General features: G+C 43.0%; 1 protein-coding gene across 2 annotated transcripts in view; it reads right to left on the bottom strand.

Annotated features, from left to right (window-relative positions):
• Positions 1-3342: 3342 nt before the first annotated feature.
• Positions 3343-23338, bottom strand: part of relch (RAB11 binding and LisH domain, coiled-coil and HEAT repeat containing) — a 67181-nt gene continuing 47185 nt past the window's right edge. For both annotated transcript variants that reach the window (XM_056299171.1, XM_056299170.1), the window contains 8 exons: positions 16416-16515; positions 14518-14600; positions 11740-11803; positions 11342-11480; positions 11033-11149; positions 8938-9026; positions 8015-8085; positions 3343-4754 (listed from right to left, as the gene is read on the bottom strand). In XM_056299171.1, the coding sequence (XP_056155146.1) occupies positions 4634-4754; positions 8015-8085; positions 8938-9026; positions 11033-11149; positions 11342-11480; positions 11740-11803; positions 14518-14600; positions 16416-16515 (784 nt within the window). In that variant the 3' untranslated portion in view covers positions 3343-4633. The remainder of the gene's footprint in view (positions 4755-8014; positions 8086-8937; positions 9027-11032; positions 11150-11341; positions 11481-11739; positions 11804-14517; positions 14601-16415; positions 16516-23338) is intronic.

Consider the following 23338-nt stretch of genomic DNA (forward strand, 5'->3'; position numbering starts at 1 on the left):
TTTTTAATAAACACCAACGGCTTTTTTTATAATGGCCCACACAAAGAGCAAAAGGTGTAATCACCCTCACAAGTTCAACTTCCTGCATAGCTCACCCCATCATGGAAGTATGGATTTTAGAAATTGCAGCCCTGGTTTGCATACAGTTCCCCGGGGGGTAGCTTGTGGAGCCTGTATGAGAGGGAGGGAGAGAGAGAGAGAGAGAGAGAGAGAGAGAGAGAGAGAGAGAGAGAGAGAGAGAGAGAGAGAGAGAGAGAGAGAGAGAGAGAGAGAGAGAGAGAGAGAGAGAGAGACAGAGAGAGAGGGAGACAGAGAGAGAGGGAGACAGAGAGAGAGAGGGAGACAGAGAGAGAGAGTGAGAGACAGAGAGTGAGAGAGAGAGAGAGCAACAGAGAGAGAGAGAGAGCGACAGAGAGAGAAAGAATTTGCATGTCAGATTATGCCCTCCCCATTTTGGCACGCCAAGAGAGGGAAAGGTGTGAGAGAAAGGGACATAAAGCTGAAGAATATGCTCTCCTCAAGATGACAGTTATGCAAATATTAAATTACAGCTGTGGGTCCTGAATGGATGGAGGCGCAGATGGGGACGATAGAAAAGAGGACAGGGGAGGTGAGGCGAGGGGTGAAATGGGGTAAGGAGATACAAGAAAAACAACAAAGAAAACACCTTTTTGTGTCCAATGGGAGAGGAGGGTGTGATAAAAATAAGAACATGTTTTGGTAAATCTGCCTAATAAGGAATATGTCATATATATGAGAGAGAGAGAGAGAGCGAGAGAGAGAGAGAGAGAGAGAGAGAGAGAGAGAGAGAGAGAGAGAGAGAGAGAGAGAGAGAGAGAGAGAGAGAGAGAGAGACAGAGAGAGAGAGAGAGAGAGAGAGAGAGAGAGAGAGAAACTAATGCTTTATGGCAGCCAAAAATGTATAAGGCAATAGGTCTGCTGTGGATGTTTCAAAACTCTCCAGTATGTGTGCAGCATCCTTATCCAGAGATAATGGTCCATGAGGGGAAAACCACAGATATTCAGCAAATTAATAAAGAACTTTTGACAGTATTACAACCCAGTTGCCTCACAAACTATCAGACTACTGTTTAAATGAGAAATTAACACTAGTATCGGGGGGGGGGGAGTAATGCGGGATATATAGGCTGAGCTAAGAGAGTTAATGATCTCTCTCTCTCTCTCTCTCCTCCCTTTCCCGTAAAAGCATACTGAGAGACTACTTTGTGGCAAGGTCTCTGCAGTTTGCAGAGTAGCAATTAAGAGCCAGATTTGACTCTTTTAGCAATGAAAACCACAGCTTGACTCTGAACACACCCCTGCCATGCATGTAGAGGTCACCACAACACTTAACTGGTAGTTGAAAGTGTGTTCTTCATGCAGAGGTCACCACCAGTCCCACTTCCAAGTTTGTCACAAACAGAAGTCTCCCTGCAGTTCATGTTTTTGAACTGAGGCGTTAGTTAGGTGGACCGCTCTTGTGTTTTACGAGCAACCGTGTTCCTGGGTCAGAACAAGCATGCGGACTTTGTTGTCCTGTAAGCGTATGCACGTGTGTGTGTGTGTGTGTGTGTGTGTGTGTGTGTGTGTGTTGCTCAGCATCAGTAATTGCATCAATTATTGAGCGCCCACGAGTCCATCCAGCAGCCGGAACCCAGACAGCTGCTTTTTCAAACATACATACATGCACTCTTTTACACACACACACACACACACACACACACACACACACACACACACAGAGGCCATGAGCCTCCGGAAGGTTGCCATTAGTAAAACACACTCATGCCATGGAGGAAAACGTCCACAGTCTGTTTTTGGACGCAGCCTCAAGGGTTAGTAACGGTATCCCCACATTTTACACAAAAACACACACACACACACACACACACACACACACACACACACACACACACACACACTGTGCAAATACATGCACACGCTTACGTACACTCTCCCTCTTTCACTCATGCACATGCACGCACAAAACACACAAAGCAGAGAGGAATAACAACATGAAAGCTTAGCCACCATGTTCCGGTGGTTTTCAGGCTTGGATCTGCATTTCTGCTGCTCTGGAAACAGATGTGCTCTGTGATTCACCCAAGTCCCTCATATGACTAAAAGCTCCCAACTGATGCCATTTCTATGCACACACTAAAGCATAAAGATTACACAAAAACGAGGATACTCACAAACATGCTTGCAGAATTGCACGTGTTCACGAGTATACATTCATAAATATCTATGCTGTGCGTGTGCAAAAACAGATGAAAGTGCACACAAAGAGCCCACATACTTGACTCTTAGCACACATCCATGCTGTACAATGAACAGACCACAATGAGGTTTTGCCAGGGTCTTAAGCAGAGGATTGGTCTAACATACAAAGAGCAAAACTTTTCACTCCTTGTTCAACTCGCCCATCTCTGTTACATGCACACACACTCACACATGCATGCGCACACACACACACACACACCTACAAAGAGGCATGCACACCAAGAAATAAAAGGACCCAGACACACATATACACCAGAAACCTTCAGAGGGTATCCATCAGTTCCAGCACTTAAGGCTTTCAATTATTTGTTCACCCAGCGGGTTATCAGTGATGTTTAAATATTAGCCTGGATATGCAAATTCTGTTCTTTCTCAGGGGTGTTAGTTAACTCATGTAATCATCAACCACTAAATTGGTGATATCAACAGGTCTCGGCCCGTTTGCATTTTTTGTAACGCAAATTTTTTATGCTACCATTTTTGCTTCTTGCAATCAAAAAAAAGGGTTTGAAAATATCACTTTACCTTAATACCTCTAATACTCGGCCTTTATTACAGAGGCCATTCATCTGACTGCAAAGCACCGTCAGTGGTCTTTTGCACATGCATTGGCTCAAAGCTCATGTTAGGTCAAATCTATTAAAAAAAAAAAAAAAAAACCCTGAAGGGACCTAGTGGCAAATTCAGAAGTTGAATCAGGTGGAAGGTCTGCACCTTTATCGCTGTATTGATTCAAGGCAGGTTCTGGGGAATGTCCCATCTTCTGGACTTTGGTTTGTTATCTCAGCCACCAGACTTCATCAAAGGCTTGGCGTTGTTGGGTAGAAAAGGAGGGCATGCGTTGTGTGCATGCTTTTGTCTGTTAATGTGCCAATGGTTTTTCTTTTACTGCCCCGTAACACCTGTCGACACTTTGATCCGTAAACCGCATCCCAATCTCCTCACAACGGGGCTCAAGTACATCTATACGTACCAGAAAGCCAAAGCCTCTTGCTCAGCGGGACGGCGCGCATGCAAGACGTAGATGAGACGAATATTTAAGAACACAGCTGATCTCCATCATTTATTATGCCGTGACACCAATTTCAAATATACATAATATGGGTACCATCATTTTCACTTCAGTGTATGATACAGTTATTTACTCTGTCTCAGAGCATATCCAAAAACAAAACAAAGAAAACAAAAAAAAAGGAGAAAAAATAACCTGCAGCAGATTATCCATTTTAGAAAAAAAAAAAATTGTCAGAGAGACAGTGCAACACAGAGAGCCAAGACATGACGGAAAGGAAGGTAATCGCTGTCCTCTTGAAACATCTTATTACAGACAAAAAAAAATGTAGTGATCATTTTCCTCATCATGTGTAAGACTCTGAGATAAAAGAAAAAAAAATAATAAAGTGGAGTGCAAATTTCTTTGGAGGTTGAAATAAAGTATGCAATTTTTCTCATTAAGACATAAATAAGTTATAAAATAGAAACTTTCAAAACAAAGACCAGAGACAAACATTGAGGAAATAAAGAAAGGCATGTCAATATTTTTTTTTTTAACTTCAAGTAGGCGATATTCTTCTGAGCCATACAGGGGCAATCTTAACAGACAGCGCCATTTTGGAGTCCAAATGTTCCAGTACAATTCCTTATGAACACACAACCTCACTCTGCAAGCAGTAACTTATATAGATGCAGTAAAACCTTTGGCTCCAAAATTGTGCCCGTTTTAAACTTGAAAGGAAATCCGATAGGCCAAAGTTAGGGTATTGTTTCCCCAGAAACAAATGAAGCATCTCTGAAGGAAGAAAAAAGTAAGTTCCAAGGTGACACTGAAATTCAGAAATAGGGCCTCATATATATATATATATATATATATATATATATATATATGAAACCAGACCCTTGTTATCAGTCCGAGTGAATCTTAATACTGTTCGGCCTCTCCCTTTTGTTCCCCCTCTTTCACCTGGAATGACAACGTTAACAACACTAGTGCATAAAAGAAAATCATAACACTTCAACCCTCGCTCATCCTGTTGTTACGCTTAAGGACCAAGGAAAGGAGACGAGCAGGGGAGAAAAACTCAGCCTATACCGCGCAAAATGTTCGGGATCAACTTCGAATCACGATTAAGTCCACTGGACTTGCCGTGTTACGTCAAATTACAATATCTGGCGACCCGTCTTCTCGCGAATTAAAAACGCCTGACGCATCAGGTTTTGTGATCTTAAGTTGAAGTATAGCAGTGTACTGAGATGAGATGCTCCCCTATGACTGTGGTCCTGGGCGGGATGGTCCCATAGAGAGCAGAGGCTCATGGGATATGTGCAGTGGGCAGCCAATTAAGATGACTGATCACTTCTTCCTCTGGAAGACATTAGCCAGCATCGCGCCAGAGGTGGTCAGCTGGCCCATCTTACTCAGAAACTTGGTCTTGGCATCCTCACCTACCAAGCTGGATGCGATGGACATCGAGCTATGAAAGATATGGAGAGAAAAGCAGGGTACACACAATGGTTTTAGAGACTTTGTTCCGTATCACTACAATAGCAATGCAGCAAGTTTCAGTGCTGAAAAGAAAAAGAAAAACATGACCAGAAAGACAGAAACACAGACAATCTCATAAAGATACCATCCACCTTTCACCAACCATTACTGAGCCTGTTGCATTTGTCTTTCTGCTAACCTTTCTGCTGCTAAGTGGTTGTATTTGAAAGGGAGATGCTGTTTGCCTTTGTAGCGCCTACTGATCGTTACAGTTCCAACAGTTGGTTCAGTTCCTCATTTTAGTTAGCTTGGACTTCAACACAAGCCACAGCACCCTAGCACACTACAGCCAAGTCCTCAAACGAAGGAAAAACAAGATATCCAAGCACGAACATCAATCCATCCATCCATTATCTTGACCGCTTATCCTGCTCTCAGGGTCGCGGGGATGCTGGAGCCTATCCCAGCAGTCATTGGGCAGCAGGCGGGGAGACACCCTGGACAGGCCGCCAGGCCATCACAGCCCCCCCCCCCACACACACATTCATTCCTAGGGACAATTTAGTATGGCCAATTCACCTGACCTACATGTCTTTGGACTGTGGGAGGAAACCAGAGCCCCCGGAGGAAACCCACACAGACACGGAGAGAACATGCAAACTCCACACAGAGGACGACCTGGGACGACCCCCAAGGTTGGACTACCCTGGGGCTCAAACCCAGGACCTTCTTGCTGTGAGGCAACCATGCTAACCAAAACATAACACAAATCTATGGGGAGGGATTCAGTGAATGACTTAAAGATCTAATGTTCAAGAGCTTATTTCATCAAAGACTTAAAGGTATATGTGATAACTTGGCACAATAGTGGCAACCTGGTCAGATTTTGCAACTGTAGTCTTATACTGCAGTCGCACTTGTAAAGGCGACAGAAAACAAACAAGTGTTCACATTGGTTCAACACAAATGAGCGGAATAGTAACGATTTTTTTAATGATTTTTTTCTTTATGAACTAAATAAACAAAAGATGATGAACATGTAAATAACTAGACAAATTAGCATTAGTGTCCACCAGGCATCTGGCATCTACTAGGGATAACAGGATGTTACATAAAACGCATCACTTCCTCTCTGACAGTGACATTTCCTGCCAGTGTACATACCAGAACACCAGAGATTAGAATAGGTAATAGCGACGGGTCTCAAATTAAGGTGAATGTATTGTTGCATCTTGAATGGCCTGATTACAACTAAAAGTTAAAAAAAAGCATCACGTGGAGCTTTGAGTTACCTACAGTCACTCAAAAGTTCCATTATAAATGACTTTGTTGTTCACTGGTCATTTATTCATCAGTAATAGAAACTGAAAAGCAGGCAGTTTATTTTATTCTTTTTTTTTGTTGTTGATTTTTCTCCCTAATTGTACTTGGCCAATTACCCCACTCTTCCGAGCCGTCCCAGTCGCTGCTCCATCCCCTCTGCCAATCTGAGGAGGGCTGCAGACTACCACATGTCTCCTCCGATACATGTGTAGTCGCCAGCCGCTTCTTTTCACCTGACAGTGAGGAGTTTCACCAGGGGGACGTAGCGCGTGGGAGAATCACACTATTCCCCCCAGTTCCCCCTCCCCCCTGAACAGGGGCCCCGACCAATCAGAAGAGGAGCTAGTGCAGCGACCAGGACAAATACCCACATCCGGCTTCCCACCCGCAGACACGGCCAATTGTGCCTGTAGGGACACACAACCAAGCCGGAGGTAACACAGGGATTCGAACCGGCGATCCCTGTGTTGGTACGCAACGGAACAGACCGCTCTGCTACCCGAACGCCCCTTTTACTTCTTTTTTTTAATTGAATCTATTGACTGGACAATCCTAGGCACCAAGGTGTGTTTGAAGCTGAATTCGGCAGCAATGCGGTGGTTTTGACACGGCTGCTATATGAAGAAACACATCTCACTGTGGCTGGAGAAAACCAGAGGTTAAAAAGAGTTCACCTACACTGACAACGCTGAGTTCCTTAAGTCAATAAAGAGATTGGACAGAAAAAAATGTCATACATTTCAACCATAGTTGCATTTTGAACTTATTTTGTAGCACAACAGAATGTAAAAAAAAGTCAGTTGTGTGAATACTCGCTATAGCAACCGTACCTACAATGAGTTACTCCAATGTTATGTTATGCAAAAGCATGGAATGACACGTTATATTGGAGTGGTGAGCATGTAAAATGTTGGGATAGAATGTTTAGGAAGCTCATGTTGGCAAGACATCCCATTCAAGACATCTTCCAGTGGAGAGGGTGGGCCAATGCTTAATTTCTGGAAGTAAAAACTAAATCAGTGAACGCTCAAGAAGTTCTATGACGGTAAAAATCATGTATTTTCAAAGACAAAATGCTTTGAAAACTGCAGTCCACGTTGTCAGTAAAAGTAACAGTGGTTCAAGAAAGAGCTGATGAACCAAAATGAGAGAGGCCCAAAATCACTTAGCATGAGCAGAGAGACTAACCTCAGAGTTTAGCTCAAATTCTTGTGGATCACACAATTCTGGGTTCATGTACACACATGCACGCACACACACACAAACATGCTCATGTGCGCGCACACACACACTCACACACACGCACACACCTCCTTTTAATGGATCAAGAACACATGTTCACAAGATGGCAAGATGGAGAAACATCTTTTAAAGGACACCCACAACATGGCTTGTGTCCAAACGCTTTAATAACTTCACCAAAACCACCTCCCCTCTTATTTTCCTCCATCTCATTCCCCCGCCCTTCTTCCTTTCCCTCTCTCTCTCTCTCTCTCTCTCTCTCTCTCTCTCTCTCTCTCTCTCTCTCTCTCTCTCCGTTACTCTCCGTCCATCGCTACAGATACCCATTTAACTGGTGTGGTTCCAACACTCCCCTCGTTCATCTCGGCCCCTCAAAAATGAATAAACCCACAAGATGCAAGATGGGTCCAGTACTGTTAAAAGATCGTCTCTCCTTTGCTTTTCTCTCCCTCTCCTACTGCATCTTTGCAACACTGTTTTCCTCTGCTCGCATTATCTCTACCCCCAGTGTTTCCAAAACCACTGTAATGGAAGATATGGTAAAGGACAATTGCTTGTGTGTTATGTAGTGGTAGTGTGTTACGTGTGTGTGTGTGTGTTGGTGTCTCCATAAATGCTGAATGTATGGGATGCATCTTTGTGAGTAGTTGCATCTTAGTGCAATAGGTGTGTGTGCATTCTTACCCTTGTGCATCTCCAATGCCCCTGTTCTCCACCTTGATCTCGCACTCTTTGATCATAGAACTCAGAATGACCTGTCGACAAAACACAAGTTCGATATATTTGGAAAACAGGCGGTTTTGGTACCTTTGGGAAAGGCCACTGGCCAGCAAACAATTATTAGTGGCAGACTTTCGGTAATGTAAACTTCTGTGGCTAATTTGGGGATCACGCAGTATCTGAGCACACCACAGTGGTTCGGTTCATTATTTTAATAGTTAAATTTGTATCTAAATTACAATTTAAAAGCTTTTTCCTTGGAACATGATGTGCAATATGCAATGATCTTAGCACAGTGTGTCTGTCAGTAATGGGCTGGGACCAAAACAGCACTGCAGGGCCGTTTCTGGAGGATCCTGATACAGTCGCGAGTGCAGTTTGTGTTGCTTTTTCAGTCACAAAGTGAAACAGCAGATCTAAAACTTGGATCCTGGGCTCAGGAGGACTCCAGCTTCAGATGACAGCAGAGTGTCTTTGTAGGGTGAGTCGATGTGTCAAGAGGAAAAGACAATGAGAACTCAGCTGATTTTTAGTCCCCATGGGAAAATGGTTCATATGAATATAGATCTCATGAGAGTCTGACACACAAATAGATACACTAGAGGTGTGTGTATGTTTGTGTGACAGTTTGAATGTCTATTAAGGTGTGTATATGCGGAAAAGCTGAGTTTTTGTGTGTGTGTGTGTGTGTGTGTGTGTGTGTGTGTGTGTGTGAGAGAGCGCGAAAAAGCGAGAGACAGAGAGAACCAGACAGTGTCTGTACCATCCACGTGTGTGTGTGTGTGTGTGTGTGTGTGTGTGTGTGTGTGTGTGAGCGCATGTGAGAAAGAGTCAGACTCGGACTATGCGAATGTATAAATTTGTATGTGTGAATTCGCTGTCCCAACCTCATGCTCGGGTGAGAGCTGCTCCATGTCTGCCCGAAGACACCTGAGGCCAGGCAGGAAGTGGTTCACCATCAGCTCCTCAGAGATGACTGCACATGAGAAGTTAAAGAATGGCACACAAAAGCTAGCAGCTTTCAAAACACACTTTTATCCAGGGCCAGTGTTTATGCATACGTCCTGCCACCGGCCATAGCCAGTGAAGCCATTTCAGGAAAAGTATTTGATGAACAAATACATACTTCAAAGAATCTGAATGTAAAATTTCACAGCCTGCCACACCGATTAGAAAACAAAAGCGGGTGCAGTGGGAGGTAAAGCCGCAGAGGTTAAGGCTTTACCTCCTGGACACCGCGGTGCTGTGAAATCACAGCCTGACACAAGACTCACAGCCCCTAACCTCAGAACAGAGACAGACAGACAGAGACAGACAGACAAAGCGAGAGACAGATAGACAGACAGAGACAGACAGACACAGACAGAGAGAGACAGACAGAGAGCGAGACCGACAGACAGACAGACAAAGACAGGCAGACAAGAGACAGACAGATAGACAGTGACAGACAGAGGACAAAAGAAAACATATGAGGATATGAGAAAAGAAAAGAGAGGAAGGAATGAGAAAGAGTGAGGCAGAGGATACAGCTGATGTGATAGATGGAGAGATAAAGTAAGTGACAGATACGTAGGAAAAATATTAACATAAATCAATACACAGATATTCCAGGAGTGAAAGTGGGAGTCAGTAAACCAAACTGAAACACAGAGTGCATACGTGTTTGCATACAGAGCTAAGACCTATGCTGGGAACTCTGACCAAAGGATTGGACCTGGTGTTCACTTCCTGTCATTCCTTTCCTCTCTCGCTCTCTCCTCTTTCTGCCTCTCTCCCTTTCCTTAACCAAACCTGTAATTACTTCTAGCCCAAAAATGGAGGCAGCTTATATTCCCTTTCTCCTCCTGCCAGCAAGAAAGGCAAATACTGCCAACACACACACACACACACACACACACACACACACACACACACACACACACACACACACACACACACACACACACACACACAGAGCTGGGGCTACAACCACTGACCTTTTGAACACGTCTGAGCAAAGTAAAGTACTGGTCTGCTGACCTGAGCGCTGTTGTTTTAAGAGCATCTCTGACTCACAGCTATAAAAAAATCCTTCACTGGTCACCAGACAGCTCAAGGAGTTTTAGTAAACCTTCAGGAAATACACAGTTACAGTAGACGTTCAAGTGTGCAGGACTCTTGAGAATCATGGACAAATTTCTACATGGTGTCAAATGGCTACAAATGCCACACTGTATTTGGATGGTAAAACAACAATGAAGATTAATGTCCTCCTTTTAAAGATTCAGGCTGACCAAAAAAAGCTCTCTGCTTACACTTGAAAAACAGTAGAATATATATTAATGTGAAGCATAAAAAGTCTTTAAATGTTGCCTGTCAACATGGTTTGGAAAATGTACAGATATGTTGTACAATCATTGGACTGACTGGAATACACGAGTCAAAAAGTATTCACCCACATATTGACTCATAAGAGTTAAACTTTTGTCTCAAACGGGCAAATGTCACCAATTATATATCAATTCATTCATCCATTATCCAAGCCGCTTATCCCAACTGGGGTCACGGGATGCTGGAGCCTATTCCAGCAGTCATTGGGTGGCAGGTGGTGAGACACCTTGTACAGGCTGCCAGTCCATCACAGGGCCAACACACACACACATTCACACCTAGGGACAATTTAATATAGCAGATTCACCTGACCGACATGTCTTTGGACTGTGGGAGGAAACCGGAGCACCCAGAGGAAACCCATACAGACATGGGGAGAACATGCAAACTTCACACATAGGATGACCCCCAAGGTTGGACTACCCCGGGGCTCGAACCCAGGACCTTCTTGCTGTGAGGCGACCGTGCTAACCACTGCGCCACCGTACTGTTTATATAGCAATAATAACAATAATATCAACCAATGGCAGACATTGTTTGGAAGCCAGTGGAACATTTCAGTTCCCTCAATGTCTGCGTTTTGACCATGACCTTTGACTTGTGGAAGGATACAGCAGCAGGACAGGGCGCTGTAGGCCTCAAACAACTGAGTCGCGATGTCAATCCTTTTACTCTCCACTGCCTGGCTGTTATTAGCGAGCGCTAGCTTATGGAGATGGGGTAGCACAACTGGAGGAATGAAAAACAGGTTAAGTTTTATTCACTTGGTGTAAGAGACTGAGTGAAAAGGAGATATCATCAGCATGGCTCAACAATGGTTTTTGCTTTTGTATGCATATGCGGGTGTGTCACGTGTATTTCAAGTGTGTATGGTTTAGTGTATTTATATACGTTATATGACTGTCTTTTGTATTTACTTACATTCATCTCTGAAGCGTGGCTCAGCATTGGGTCCGACCCGTCCAAAGGTCCTAATGATCTCCATGTGCAAAGAGTGCTGATCTTGGTACTGAGGGTCCTCTAGGAATGATGCTAGCTGCATCTTTACCCGCTCAAGCAGCTACACACATACACACACACACAAAGATAAGCATGCACAGTTGGATTTAAGCACCCCACGAACATCCCCACAAACACACACAGCATCAAAGACACACAAAAAAGACAAGCAAAGAAAGACAAACAGTGACACACAACCAAACATGTAGGTGACAATACATTTCACTGTATGTAATCAAGCTTTATAAAATCTTCCAGAGGTGTGAGCAGCAAGTACGCACTTGTGCATGTATCGTTTTTTGTTTTTTTCCAATTCCTACCTCTTTTTGTGTGACAGTCTCCATGATGGTGCCAAAGGCAGGAATAGTGGATATCCTCACAGAGCTGAAGGCCACAGGAGAGCAGGACAATACAGATCAGGCGGCAGAGAATTCTCAAGACTGCATCGCTTTCCTTTTATTCATTCTGTTCTATAAATACAGCATCCTGTCTTTTTTACCAGCTATTAACAACCTGATCAAACACTATATACAGATGGGTCTGAGTTTGTTTTAACTTGTTTAGAGTGTCAGATGAGTCAGGCTTACCACATAAGGGTGACAGTTAGCCTCAAGCTTAGTCCAGTCATAGTACTGTCCTAAATGGAAAATCCATCTTTTGCTCCATGCAGGTCAAAAACATATCCTAAAAATTACTTGCCGATACTATAAGATCCAGATCTACAATGAATATGTGATTAAATATCATCAATCACAGTGTTTCCCAACCCACTCCTCAAGGACCCCCTATCCTGCAGATTTTCTTTGCAACCCTGAATAGGTATCTGTTTGTAGTTATTCAACCAATCAGCAATAAATTATGTTAGATGTTGCACATCTTGCATAATTAAGTGCTATGAGATGATTGGTTGAGTAAGTACAAGCAGGGCTACCTATGCAGGGTTACAAAAAAAATCTACAGGATAGGGGTCCTTGAGGAGTGGGTTGGGAAACACTGGACTAGATTACTAGTAAACAGTTACGTTTAGTTTTAAACATCATTTGGATGCTTTAAAATGTGAACTTTAGCTAGGAAATTGAGGTAAATCAATCAAGTCCATTGCTGGATGGACGGATTACGGCGTGTAAATCCACTAAGAACGGAAAAGCCTGCAGAATCTGACAGCACACTGAGATACTAAGCCATAAAGTCACAATAATATATTCTATCCATGCAAGCATCTGACAATAATTATTTGTTCAAATGCAGCATGTGGTAGGCAAGGATAAAGGGTGATGTTAGACAAACATTTTACAGTGAGTAGGGAGAGGAAATAAAATGCATTTCAAGACAGTAGATACACATGGGCTGTCACAGTACTTGCAGGGTGAAGCCAATTTGCAAACAATACTGCCAGCCTCTCCCAATGCTGCGTTTAATTACTTGTAGTAATTCTTACCATTTTATGGACTGTAGATCATGGAGAGCTTGCAGCCAAAAATGTAAAAGCTGACAGAGCTAATGCCATTAGCCTGATTATAGCCACAATCTGATTATTGCCATCACAACAGATTTTCAAGAACAGAAGCAGCACATATTAGTTTGGGCTGGCTATAGAAAAGAACATAGTTCAGACTTTAACCTGTAAAATAGGAGCAAGTGTACAACCTGCTAGCACGTTTTTCTTGTTTCTTCTGTCTCCGTGTGTGTGTGAAAATTGAGAGGGAGGAGATGGAGAAGGGCTGCATTCATATAGTTTTGACAACAGCTTCCTCACCGTGTCTCCTATCCTACAATTGACCACTCACATGGAAATATCATGATGTGTCTTAAAACAGAGATTCAGGGCTGGATGTACTTTTTTTTACATTATAAAAGATGTTTCCCCTTCCACTGAATTTTTGTGGTGGGCAAGCCAACTAAAGGAGAAAAAACTGCCACTTCAACAAGAGGGTGAGTTGGTTATCAGAAGCAGGATTGTAGTATCTTGTGGCCACAAGTCAGTTTCAGAGACCTTTCCAACTCAGCAAGAAAGTTTTCTGGGAGGGGGGGGAACTGTTGCTTCAGACTATAAGGATGCAGCCCACATAATGAGATTGTTTCATAAGAGGTTTTTCTTTTCTTTTTTCCTTGTGTCGGTTGACTCACAATTCAGGACCACTGCACAGAGTTATGAGGGCTGGGGCAGCCCGGCGGTCTACTAACGCTTCACTCATGCCTCGGAGAATCAACTGCAAACCCACCACACAGCAGGAGAGAGAGAAAGAGAGAGGGAGAGAGACAGGAGTGGAGGGAGAGATGAGGAGAGGCAGAGAGACAAGGGGGTGAGGTGTTGGGATGAAGGACGTGGAAAGAGAATCAGAGAAAGAGAGAGAGAAAGCAGAGAGAGCAGACGGATGGGTTGAGGATAACCAACCATTAACTGAAGGGTTGGTTAGGAGAAGGGACCCTGCTTAAAAGGAGTGGGTTAGAGAGGAGGAGGAGGAGGAGGTTACAGATTGGGGGGGGGGGGGGGGACAAAGCGCGTGCTGCATGCAGACAACTGGACAGACGATGCAATGACAGCAAGTGTTAGTGAGTGTCGCAGACGGATACCACGACAAGGACGGAGGTTGGTTAGTGTTGCAGACTTGACGACGTGAACATGCATGGTGTTAAATGATGTGGTCATGGCTATGGGCCACCCATGACCCAAAACCTCGGCCTCTCAGCAGGAGAAACCCCACACATATACTGATGCTCGGGATCTAAAAGTCTCCCTCGTTCACTGTCACACCAATTGGCTGCAATTAAACGGGAGCTGTGAACAGTGGAATCTATGAGAAGTACGGGGAATTCAAATTTCCAACTGTAAATAGATTTGAGCAAACTAACTGATGTTTCCAGATAACAATCTAACTCCATTGTGAGTAAGTCAATGGCAGCAACCAATATCAAATAGTGGTAGTGCAGTATGTGATACCATCATCTGAAGGGTCATGTTGTTTTGTGGTGAATTTGCTCCTGGCAAGGCCAAGACATGTATCGATGTGGCATTTTAGGAACTCAGGTGGCGGAGAGAAGGGGGAAGAGAGACGTGGCATGGTGGTTTATTGTCATTGTTGTGTTGTTCAACTTACATTTCAGGGTCGGAGGACAGTGTGATGAGAGCCGGCACCACTCTCTGAGCTACCAGCGTCTCATTCACCCCCTTCACCAGCAGCTGATTGGAGTGGACAGAGCCAGCCGTGATGTCACAGAAGTGGGCGGGGCATTGGGACAAGAGCGAGCGACACCGCCGATAGACAGGGAGGAAAAGGGGGGGAAAAAAGAAAGAGGGAAGGGAAAAGGAAAATGAACGAACAAACAAACAAAAGATAGAAAGAAAGTGATATACAATGACAAGAACTGCTGCTGCAAGGCACGGTACGGCACTATGTATCAAGCAGGGATGTGTACACACAAGCACACACACTGACACATACGCACACACAGACTTACATTCAAACAGAAGCAAATCCACATGGCCACACACGCACACAGGCGTGCACAACTAAGCACGCTTATAAACAAACAGCAGCGATGGACAAGCCAACACAATTTAGCTGCACAAATACGTTTACAAGGTGAGCAATAGGCTGTAGGCCCTTGACCACAGACTCCAGGTCAGATATTTAATGCGCTGAATATTCACAGCTCAGCAGATGGTAAATCACTCTGACCTGATACCTATGGTAGGGGACTAACTTTCAACCCATAGTTTCAATAATGGTGGACAACTATACCACTATGGAATGGTGACGGGGAGGTGTTGGGAAAACGAAGGGGTCTACTTCAAAATCAAGGGAAGGAGGGAAACATGTATTACCGCCTACCCCTCCTCCTCGTCTCGATATAGCTAATGGTCAGCATGGGCCTGGTTCCATTCTATTCTTTACCCCCTTATTCTAAGATATTCAGATTCACATGGCTTTATTTGCATGATGTAACACTGCACATATTGCCATACCTGTCCTTCTCAATTTTTGAAGATTTCAAATAAAAGAGCAATATGATCTAATATGGCAAGATCCCCCGTTCTGTTCAAGGGTTCTTGACAAAAAGAACTTGTTCTTTTCTCTCAGGAACAGCCCTCAGTACCCAGGGTTGCAATCAAGAGTGCAAAATAAATAAATAAATAAAAGGAAAGGAAAGGAAACACAACGCAAACACAAGTTCCAAAAGAAACAAGACTGCCATCCAGTTGGGTTTCTGGACTTACTCTCTAGATGCTGACTTGGACCTTTTATCAGAGGGTATTCATGTAATCTTAATGAAACCTGTGTATATTGAAAGGGAGGGTCTAGCAAGAGAATGGGAACCAGGGCAGTAAATGTGCTACGGGGGTATTTCCTCATACATAGAAGAAAACAGCTAAATTTTAGATACATGTTGACTAGCAGAAATGGCAAGCAGCGCTGGCACGTATCCATGAGCAGAAAGATACAAAAGCAACCTATTCTAAGAATGCACAGTTGATTGTTAACAGTATATTGTGATTTCAATTGCCCCCATTATTAATAACCAAGTTTAGACAATCACAGTAAGGTCAAATATCAGCATATTTGAAATGTTTAAATATACTGTATTGTTTTTACTTATAATGTCTTCTGTAAAATTTTAAAAAGAACAAACATGTTGATATGAGATGCCACAAGTGAAGTTAAAAAAAATACTGCATAAGTATTCGAGCAGCACACATTGTGAGTTGTAATCATGATCACAACATAGTAAATAAAATAAGTTGGAATATCTTGTCACCAGTAATTGTGCATCCTCAACATGTTCTATTGACATATGCTTTAAAGAAGCGTGATAATGTTTTATTCACACTCACAATGTCAAAAAGAATTGAAAAAAAGATCAAATGTATCTACAAAGTCACCATCAAAAATGCAAACATCTTCAGGTCAATGTTCTTTGTGAGTCTCAGAAACGACCTGCACAACAGATGTCAAGTTAACAAATACCTGTACACGTGTGGATGTATATTCCATACCTCAAACATGCGAGCAGCAGTACATCTGACCAGCGCAGAGGTGTGGACCACTCCGTACCACAGAACAGTTAGCAACAACTCATGGTATACTGGGTTAGCCCTGGGAAAGAGGTACACAGGAGTGCATTAAAATGGTCATGCTTGACCCAACACTCAAAAGCTCAACTCCAGGCGATCAACAACAGATGTGGGACTTTCACAAGAGAATGTCAACGCAAATTTCAAAGAACGCCATTTGAAAATGTGAAAGAACTGCTTTTGCTTGGGATATACACTACCGTTCAAAAGTTTGGGATCACCCAAACAATTTTGTGTTTTCCATGAAAAGTCACACTTATTCACCACCATATGTTGTGAAATGAATAGAAAATAGAGTCAAGACATTGACAAGGTTAGAAATAATGATTTGTATTTGAAATAAGATTTTTTTTACATCAAACTTTGCTTTCGTCAAAGAATCCTCCATTTGCAGCAATTACAGCATTGCAGACCTTTGGCATTCTAGCTGTTAATTTGTTGAGGTAATCTGGAGAAATTGCACCCCACGCTTCCAGAAGCAGCTCCCACAAGTTGGATTGGTTGGATGGGCACTTCTTTGAGCAGATTGAGTTTCTGGAGCATCACATTTGTGGGGTCAATTAAACGCTCAAAATGGCCAGAAAAAGAGAACTTTCATCTGAAACTCGACAGTCTATTCTTGTTCTTAGAAATGAAGGCTATTCCATGCGAGAAATTGCTAAGAAATTGAAGATTTCCTACACCGGTGTGTACTACTCCCTTCAGAGGACAGCACAAACAGGCTCTAACAGGTACTATTTAATGAAGATGCCAGTTGGGGACCTGTGAGGCGTCTGTTTCTCAAACTAGAGACTCTAATGTACTTATCTTCTTGCTCAGTTGTGCAACGCGGCCTCCCACTTCTTTTTCTACTCTGGTTAGAGCCTGTTTGTGCTGTCCTCTGAAGGGAGTAGTACACACCGGTGTAGGAAATCTTCAATTTCTTAGCAATTTCTCGCATGGAATAGCCTTCATTTCTAAGAACAAGAATAGACTGTCGAGTTTCAGATGAAAGTTCTCTTTTTCTGGCCATTTTGAGCGTTTAATTGACCCCACAAATGTGATGCTCCAGAAACTCAATCTGCTCAAAGAAGTGCCCATCCAACCAATCCAACTTGTGGGAGCTGCTTCTGGAAGCGTGGGGTGCAATTTCTCCAGATTACCTCAACAAATTAACAGCTAGAATGCCAAAGGTCTGCAATGCTGTAATTGCTGCAAATGGAGGATTCTTTGACGAAAGCAAAGTTTGATGTAAAAAAAATCTTATTTCAAATACAAATCATTATTTCTAACCTTGTCAATGTCTTGACTCTATTTTCTATTCATTTCACAACATATGGTGGTGAATAAGTGTGACTTTTCATGGAAAACACAAAATTGTTTGGGTGATCCCAAACTTTTGAACGGTAGTGTATTTTTCCCCCCTTTTCTGCCCAATTGTATCCAGCCAATCACCCCACTCTTCCGAGCCGTCCCGGTTGCTGCTCCACCCCCTCTGCCAATCTGGGGGGGCTGCAGACTACCACATGCCTCCTTCAATATATGTGGAGTCGCCAGCCACATCCCCCCAGTTCGCCCTCCCCTCTGAACAGGCACCCCGACCAACCAGAGGAGGCGCTAGTGCAGCTGTGGCCGAAAGTCTTCTCTATACCTCAAATCAGAGAACATTTAATTTTTTAGTCACTAGCATTCCAAATGGGGGTAAGTGCAATTTATTGCATTTAACAATATGTTCATATGTACTGCTTACTACTGCTATCTGAAGTGAACATGAAAAGTGAATACTAAAGAACCTGTAGGAAAACAAATGCTTTTAAATGGTGTCTCATAGGCCTATAGCAATGGGCCTATAGGTCCAAAGGAATGCACTCAAGTAGAAGCCAACCACCAATAGAGTACAGTAAACATTTTTTATTATATTTTTTTTTAGAAAACAGATGGCTTTCATTTTATTAACAACAATGAAACATTAATTCCTACCCTCTTATCCCATCCCATCCCACTGTCCCCAAAAAAACTACACAAAATATAGGCAAAGGGAGAAACAACAACAGAAGAAGCCAAAAATTCACCTTAAAAAATAAAAAATAATATAAAATAAATCATAATTGGTGGTTCACTGGGATAGTGCGCGTACCACAACACTAGTCCCTATCGCATCAGCATGGGTTTGAATCCGGCCCACTTCCATATGCTGCATGTCCTCCCTTCTCTCTTTCCCCACTCATGTCTCTTTCAACTGTACTATCTAATAAAGCTGAAATCCGAAAAAAATCTAAAAAAATAAAATAAAACCTAAATTGGATTTGATATCTTAATCATCCCCATATTCCTCCTCTTCTTCATCATCATCCATGTTAGTGTGTATTTCCTCAAGGGTATCCTCATCTGTCCCCTCTTCTTCCAAGACATCAACAAGGGCCTGGGGGATGATGTCACCCTCAAACCACAGAGGTTCTAGCTTGCCATCGTCATTTACATGAAACCCGTGGTCCAAAGGGGATGGGACTTCTGGGTGGTTTTCATGAGCCCTTTTCCAGATTCCTACTTGGTAGTTCACTCTCTTTATGTGCTGCAAAAGGACTCGCTTGCACGGTGGAAAGGTGGAAAGGTCAATAGAGAGACCTTGTCGCAGCTCGAGGCTTGAGCCAAATATTTTCTTGACCTTGACCTCTCTTGCCTCATCAATCTGCTTAACTCGAGGACCAAAGCCATAGAGGCGACAAGTGAACTCTTCGGCACCACTGAGGACAAGCTCATCAAGCTCCCAAGAGTTCCCCACTGCAGCAAAGATCTGAATGAACTTTGAATTCTGATTCAGAATCTTGATCGGTCGCACCTTTCCTTTGCCTTTGAATGCTGAAGTGCAGTCGGCACCAGTGAAGGCATGCAAGGCCAGCAGAGCTGAAACATGTTCTTGTGAATAATTGTCAGCCAGCTGGTTGATATTGATCAGCTTATTTCCCATGTCAAAGATGATGTCAACTGTGAATGATTTGGCGTAGTAGAGGAGAATGAAGAAAATGTCAGAGTCTTTTGCTCTGACTCTGACTGTTTTGATGTGAGGCATTTTGGTTTGGAAATAATTTATGTAGAGGATCACCCTCACATCAGTTTCCTCATGGTTTGAACAGATCTCAGGTAGAAGTTCTTTTGATATCACTCCAGCATGACATTCTATTTTGAAAGCTTGACCAGCCTCTAAGAAGATGACAGGCCTTCTGAGGATCTCTTCCATCATATCTGCAGAGCTCCAGTGCTTGAGAAGTAAATGAATGAATGATTTCTTGTTTTCATCATTTGTGAGGAAAACTTTCCAATCTGCAGGTTGATGTACATTCAGACCACTAACTATGAACCGTTCCCCACAACCTCTACGATCCCTCTCAGCTGATTTTGGTGAATGAAGACGGTCTGCATAAGTGTCTGTGCTGAATACTGTTTCAGCTGCAGCAGGTAGACATTTGAAGGTGCGCTCTGATATAGTCTTCATTGTCCGGGGCACATCGTTCATGTAGAATGAGGAGTTTCCATCTTGAATGAGAGCACATTGGCTAGGAGAGGGGAGCGATGCATTCTCAGCATCTTTGATCATGTAGTTCATCCCTTGTGCCTTGTTGATTTTTGCAAAGAAGCCATCGATTGTTGAGATGGAATATGGCGTCAGAGTCAGGGGATAGCACATCAGGTCAGAGATGCTGATTTGTGACCTTAGTAGCTGTGATTTGCTGAAAATCTGAAAGATAAATCCACTTGTAGCCTTATACTGGATTACTCTCTGGTTTGATGCCATAAGCTTCCTTTTAGGTGTTGTGGAAGACATTGTCTTGAATTTGTTTCTCTTGATAGGATTAAAAAAAGGACTTTCTTTGTAAGAAGACGATCACGGATGAACTCTTCTTTTTGAGTTTGGCCATTTTTCAGAGCATTCAGCACATCAGAGCGCACTTCTTCTGGCATAACAGCGCCTGAAGTCAAACTTGTCAAGGGTTGAGAAGTCTCAAGCTGAAATGGGTTGATGAAACTCTGAAATGCTTCTATTGTTTGCTGCACTTGCTCCTCAGACCGATTGATTTCACGTGGTCTTAGATCTCTTTGCTGCTTCTCTGAATGCTCACCTCGGCTGCTAATCATATTCCACATGGCCTCTACAAACTCTCCTTTAGCATGGGCAGTCAGGATGTGACGTTGGCTGGCTTCATAATTGCTGGTGATTCCACAGATTCCAGCTGAGTATGTTCCAGAACCAGAGTTTGACTTAAGCCATTTCATAGCTGTCTCCTCTATTGTTTTGTCAACGTGGCAGCGGTTGCCTGGGATATGTGATCTGGCTACACTGATTGCTCCAGCGCGCACAAGTTTCTCTGAACCAGGATGTGTTTCCTCAATGTGTTCAAGAAAGCATCCAAAGTATTTGAGGAATCTAGCATAATTCTGCTGATCTGAGCAGGAAAAGAGGTCTGGCATGATGTTTATGGCAGCTTTGTACCCATCATAGTCATTCATTTTGATTGCGCTGTTCATTGACAGGACAAGCCAGATGCAGTCCATGTATTCCATCCAAAACTGGCCAGTTTCTCCCAGCTCCCCCTTTCTCACTCTTTCTCTAAATTAATTGTATTCTGTTATGTGGTGAGATATATCAGCCGATGATAGAACTTCAGTTAGAGTAGATTCATTCGGGGTATGTTTTTCCAGAAAAAATGTACCTTCAGCTGAGAGTGCTTCATGAGTTTCCAGATACTTGTCATAGAAGAGTCTTTCAAGACCTTCTAGCATCGACTTGTGTGAGTTCATAGCTCTGTCCCAATTCTTTCCATCAGTGACCCCAGCCACAGAGCCTGTGGTGATCAGTTTTGCTTCCAAAGCCCCTTTGACCCATCCACTCCCTTGACAGTATCTTCGGCCTATACCTTTCAAGTAAGCTCCACAGCAATGGAATGTACCAATGAGGATGATGTGCTTTTTATATTTTTCAGGTTCATTCCACATTAGAGGGTAGGCTTTCATGCAAACACCTAGGTCAAATGTACTGATGGTGTACTCTTGTCCAGCTTCAGAGGATGCGACTTAGCTGCATCTAAGGCATTCTTGAATGGTTGTCAAGTCGGTTATGGGAGCATTGATCATAGGATAATACCCAATTGTGGTGAGGCATTTTGGAGAACGGCCAGTAACAGACACCCAACCTGACAGACTAGGGATGTGCTGATCGCCGGAGTTGATTTTACGAGCAATGACCCAAATTATATCACTATCTGATGATTTTGAGTGGTATGTGGATGTGTTATTTGAATTGGATGACTCCAAGTTAGAGGTTCAGATCGTTTCCGCTTGTAGTAAGTTGGCAACTCCTGAGCAGGACTTTTAAATGATCGTTGTTTTTTTGGAGGTTGAGTGTTCGGATTAGTGTAGGCTGACTCTTGTGTAGGCTGTGTTGTGGTCAGGGCTGCTGCATCTGCACAGGACCCTTGATCTTGCAGGTAGATGCCTACAGCGGTATGAATGTACCCTGCCCCATATACATCTGATACTAGCTGATCAAAATTGTCCCAGTCACAATGGAAGACTGCTCCATCAGGTTGTCTCTTGATAACATCTGAGTTGCTGATTAATGAAGCACTTTCCACAATTGAATTTGCCAGAGCCATTTCAAGTTCTATTGAGTATGTGTAGGACTCACAGTGGCCAAGTCTATTTATCAGAGTGGTGATGCTCTTGGATCGGAAGAGATGGCGTAGTGTCATACATAGTAAGATGTGTTTCTTCATCTTCTATTGACCTGCTGTAACTGCTCTGCAGATGTCTTGAGAAATTGATGATGCCAGATTGTCCTCCCGATATAATGGCTTCCTCCCACCACAGATTAGGTTTAAAACAAATTGGAAAACCTCAGAAGGAATCTCCTCTTTTGGGTCAGGGAGATCCTGAGCTCTAGGAGGCCAAGGGAGTGGTTCAGAATTTTTGAAGGCTTTTAGGATTTTCTTGTGAAGATCATGGCTGATCTCTTTACTCCAATCAGTAATTCCCATCTCATAAGCTGAACGCACTGTCATCTTCATAGATTCTTGGGATGTACAAAACACTAATATGTCTTTGTATGGGCAAGATGAGAAGTCGATACTATCTTTGAGATCAGGAAAGCATTCGATTTTTAGTCTCAGGTTATGGCTTGTTATCTGAGCAGGAGCTTCTTCTCCAAATTGTCTCAAGGTTTCATTATACAAAACAGTAAGATGAGCAAGTTTCACAACCTGACCCTTTTGAATAACTTCTGTTTTTATATGAACATACACCCCATTGAACGCTTTACCGATCATTCCCTTCTTTGTAGTTATTTCATCCGCTGCAGCTGTAGTGTCAGGCTTTACTAAGTACTGCTTGCGACAGCAGTCATGAAATTGAGCCTCTTTAGCAAATAAATCAACTCCCTGGATTTTGCACAACAAATCTTCATCACCTAGTTCCATAGCTTTTTGCTCAATATTTTTGTATGCATTTGATTGGAATTTCTGCAAGCTATATCTATTGCCAGAAGCTTGCTTCACTGTGCCACTTTTGCAGAATATGCAATAATTTCCAAACAAAACGGAAGAATCCACATGCTCACGTGTTGGTCTAGTAGCGTATTTTTCTGCTTGACAATTTCTTGCTAAAGCACGGTTAGCATTACAGAAAAAAATGCGTCGACAGTTTTCATGATACCCACAATCAGCAGATAATTCATCAGGAATTGAGTCACAAACATCTGGCATGCCACCACAGTCAGACGTTTGTGTCAAAAGTTTGTTTTTCATATATCAGTTTAATAAATATTCTAATCATTGTTACAATGCTTAGTCACTGGTCTAGAACCTAATACATAC

The sequence above is a fragment of the Lampris incognitus genome, chromosome 19, assembly GCF_029633865.1.
Source record: "Lampris incognitus isolate fLamInc1 chromosome 19, fLamInc1.hap2, whole genome shotgun sequence".
NCBI lineage: Eukaryota > Metazoa > Chordata > Actinopteri > Lampriformes > Lampridae > Lampris > Lampris incognitus.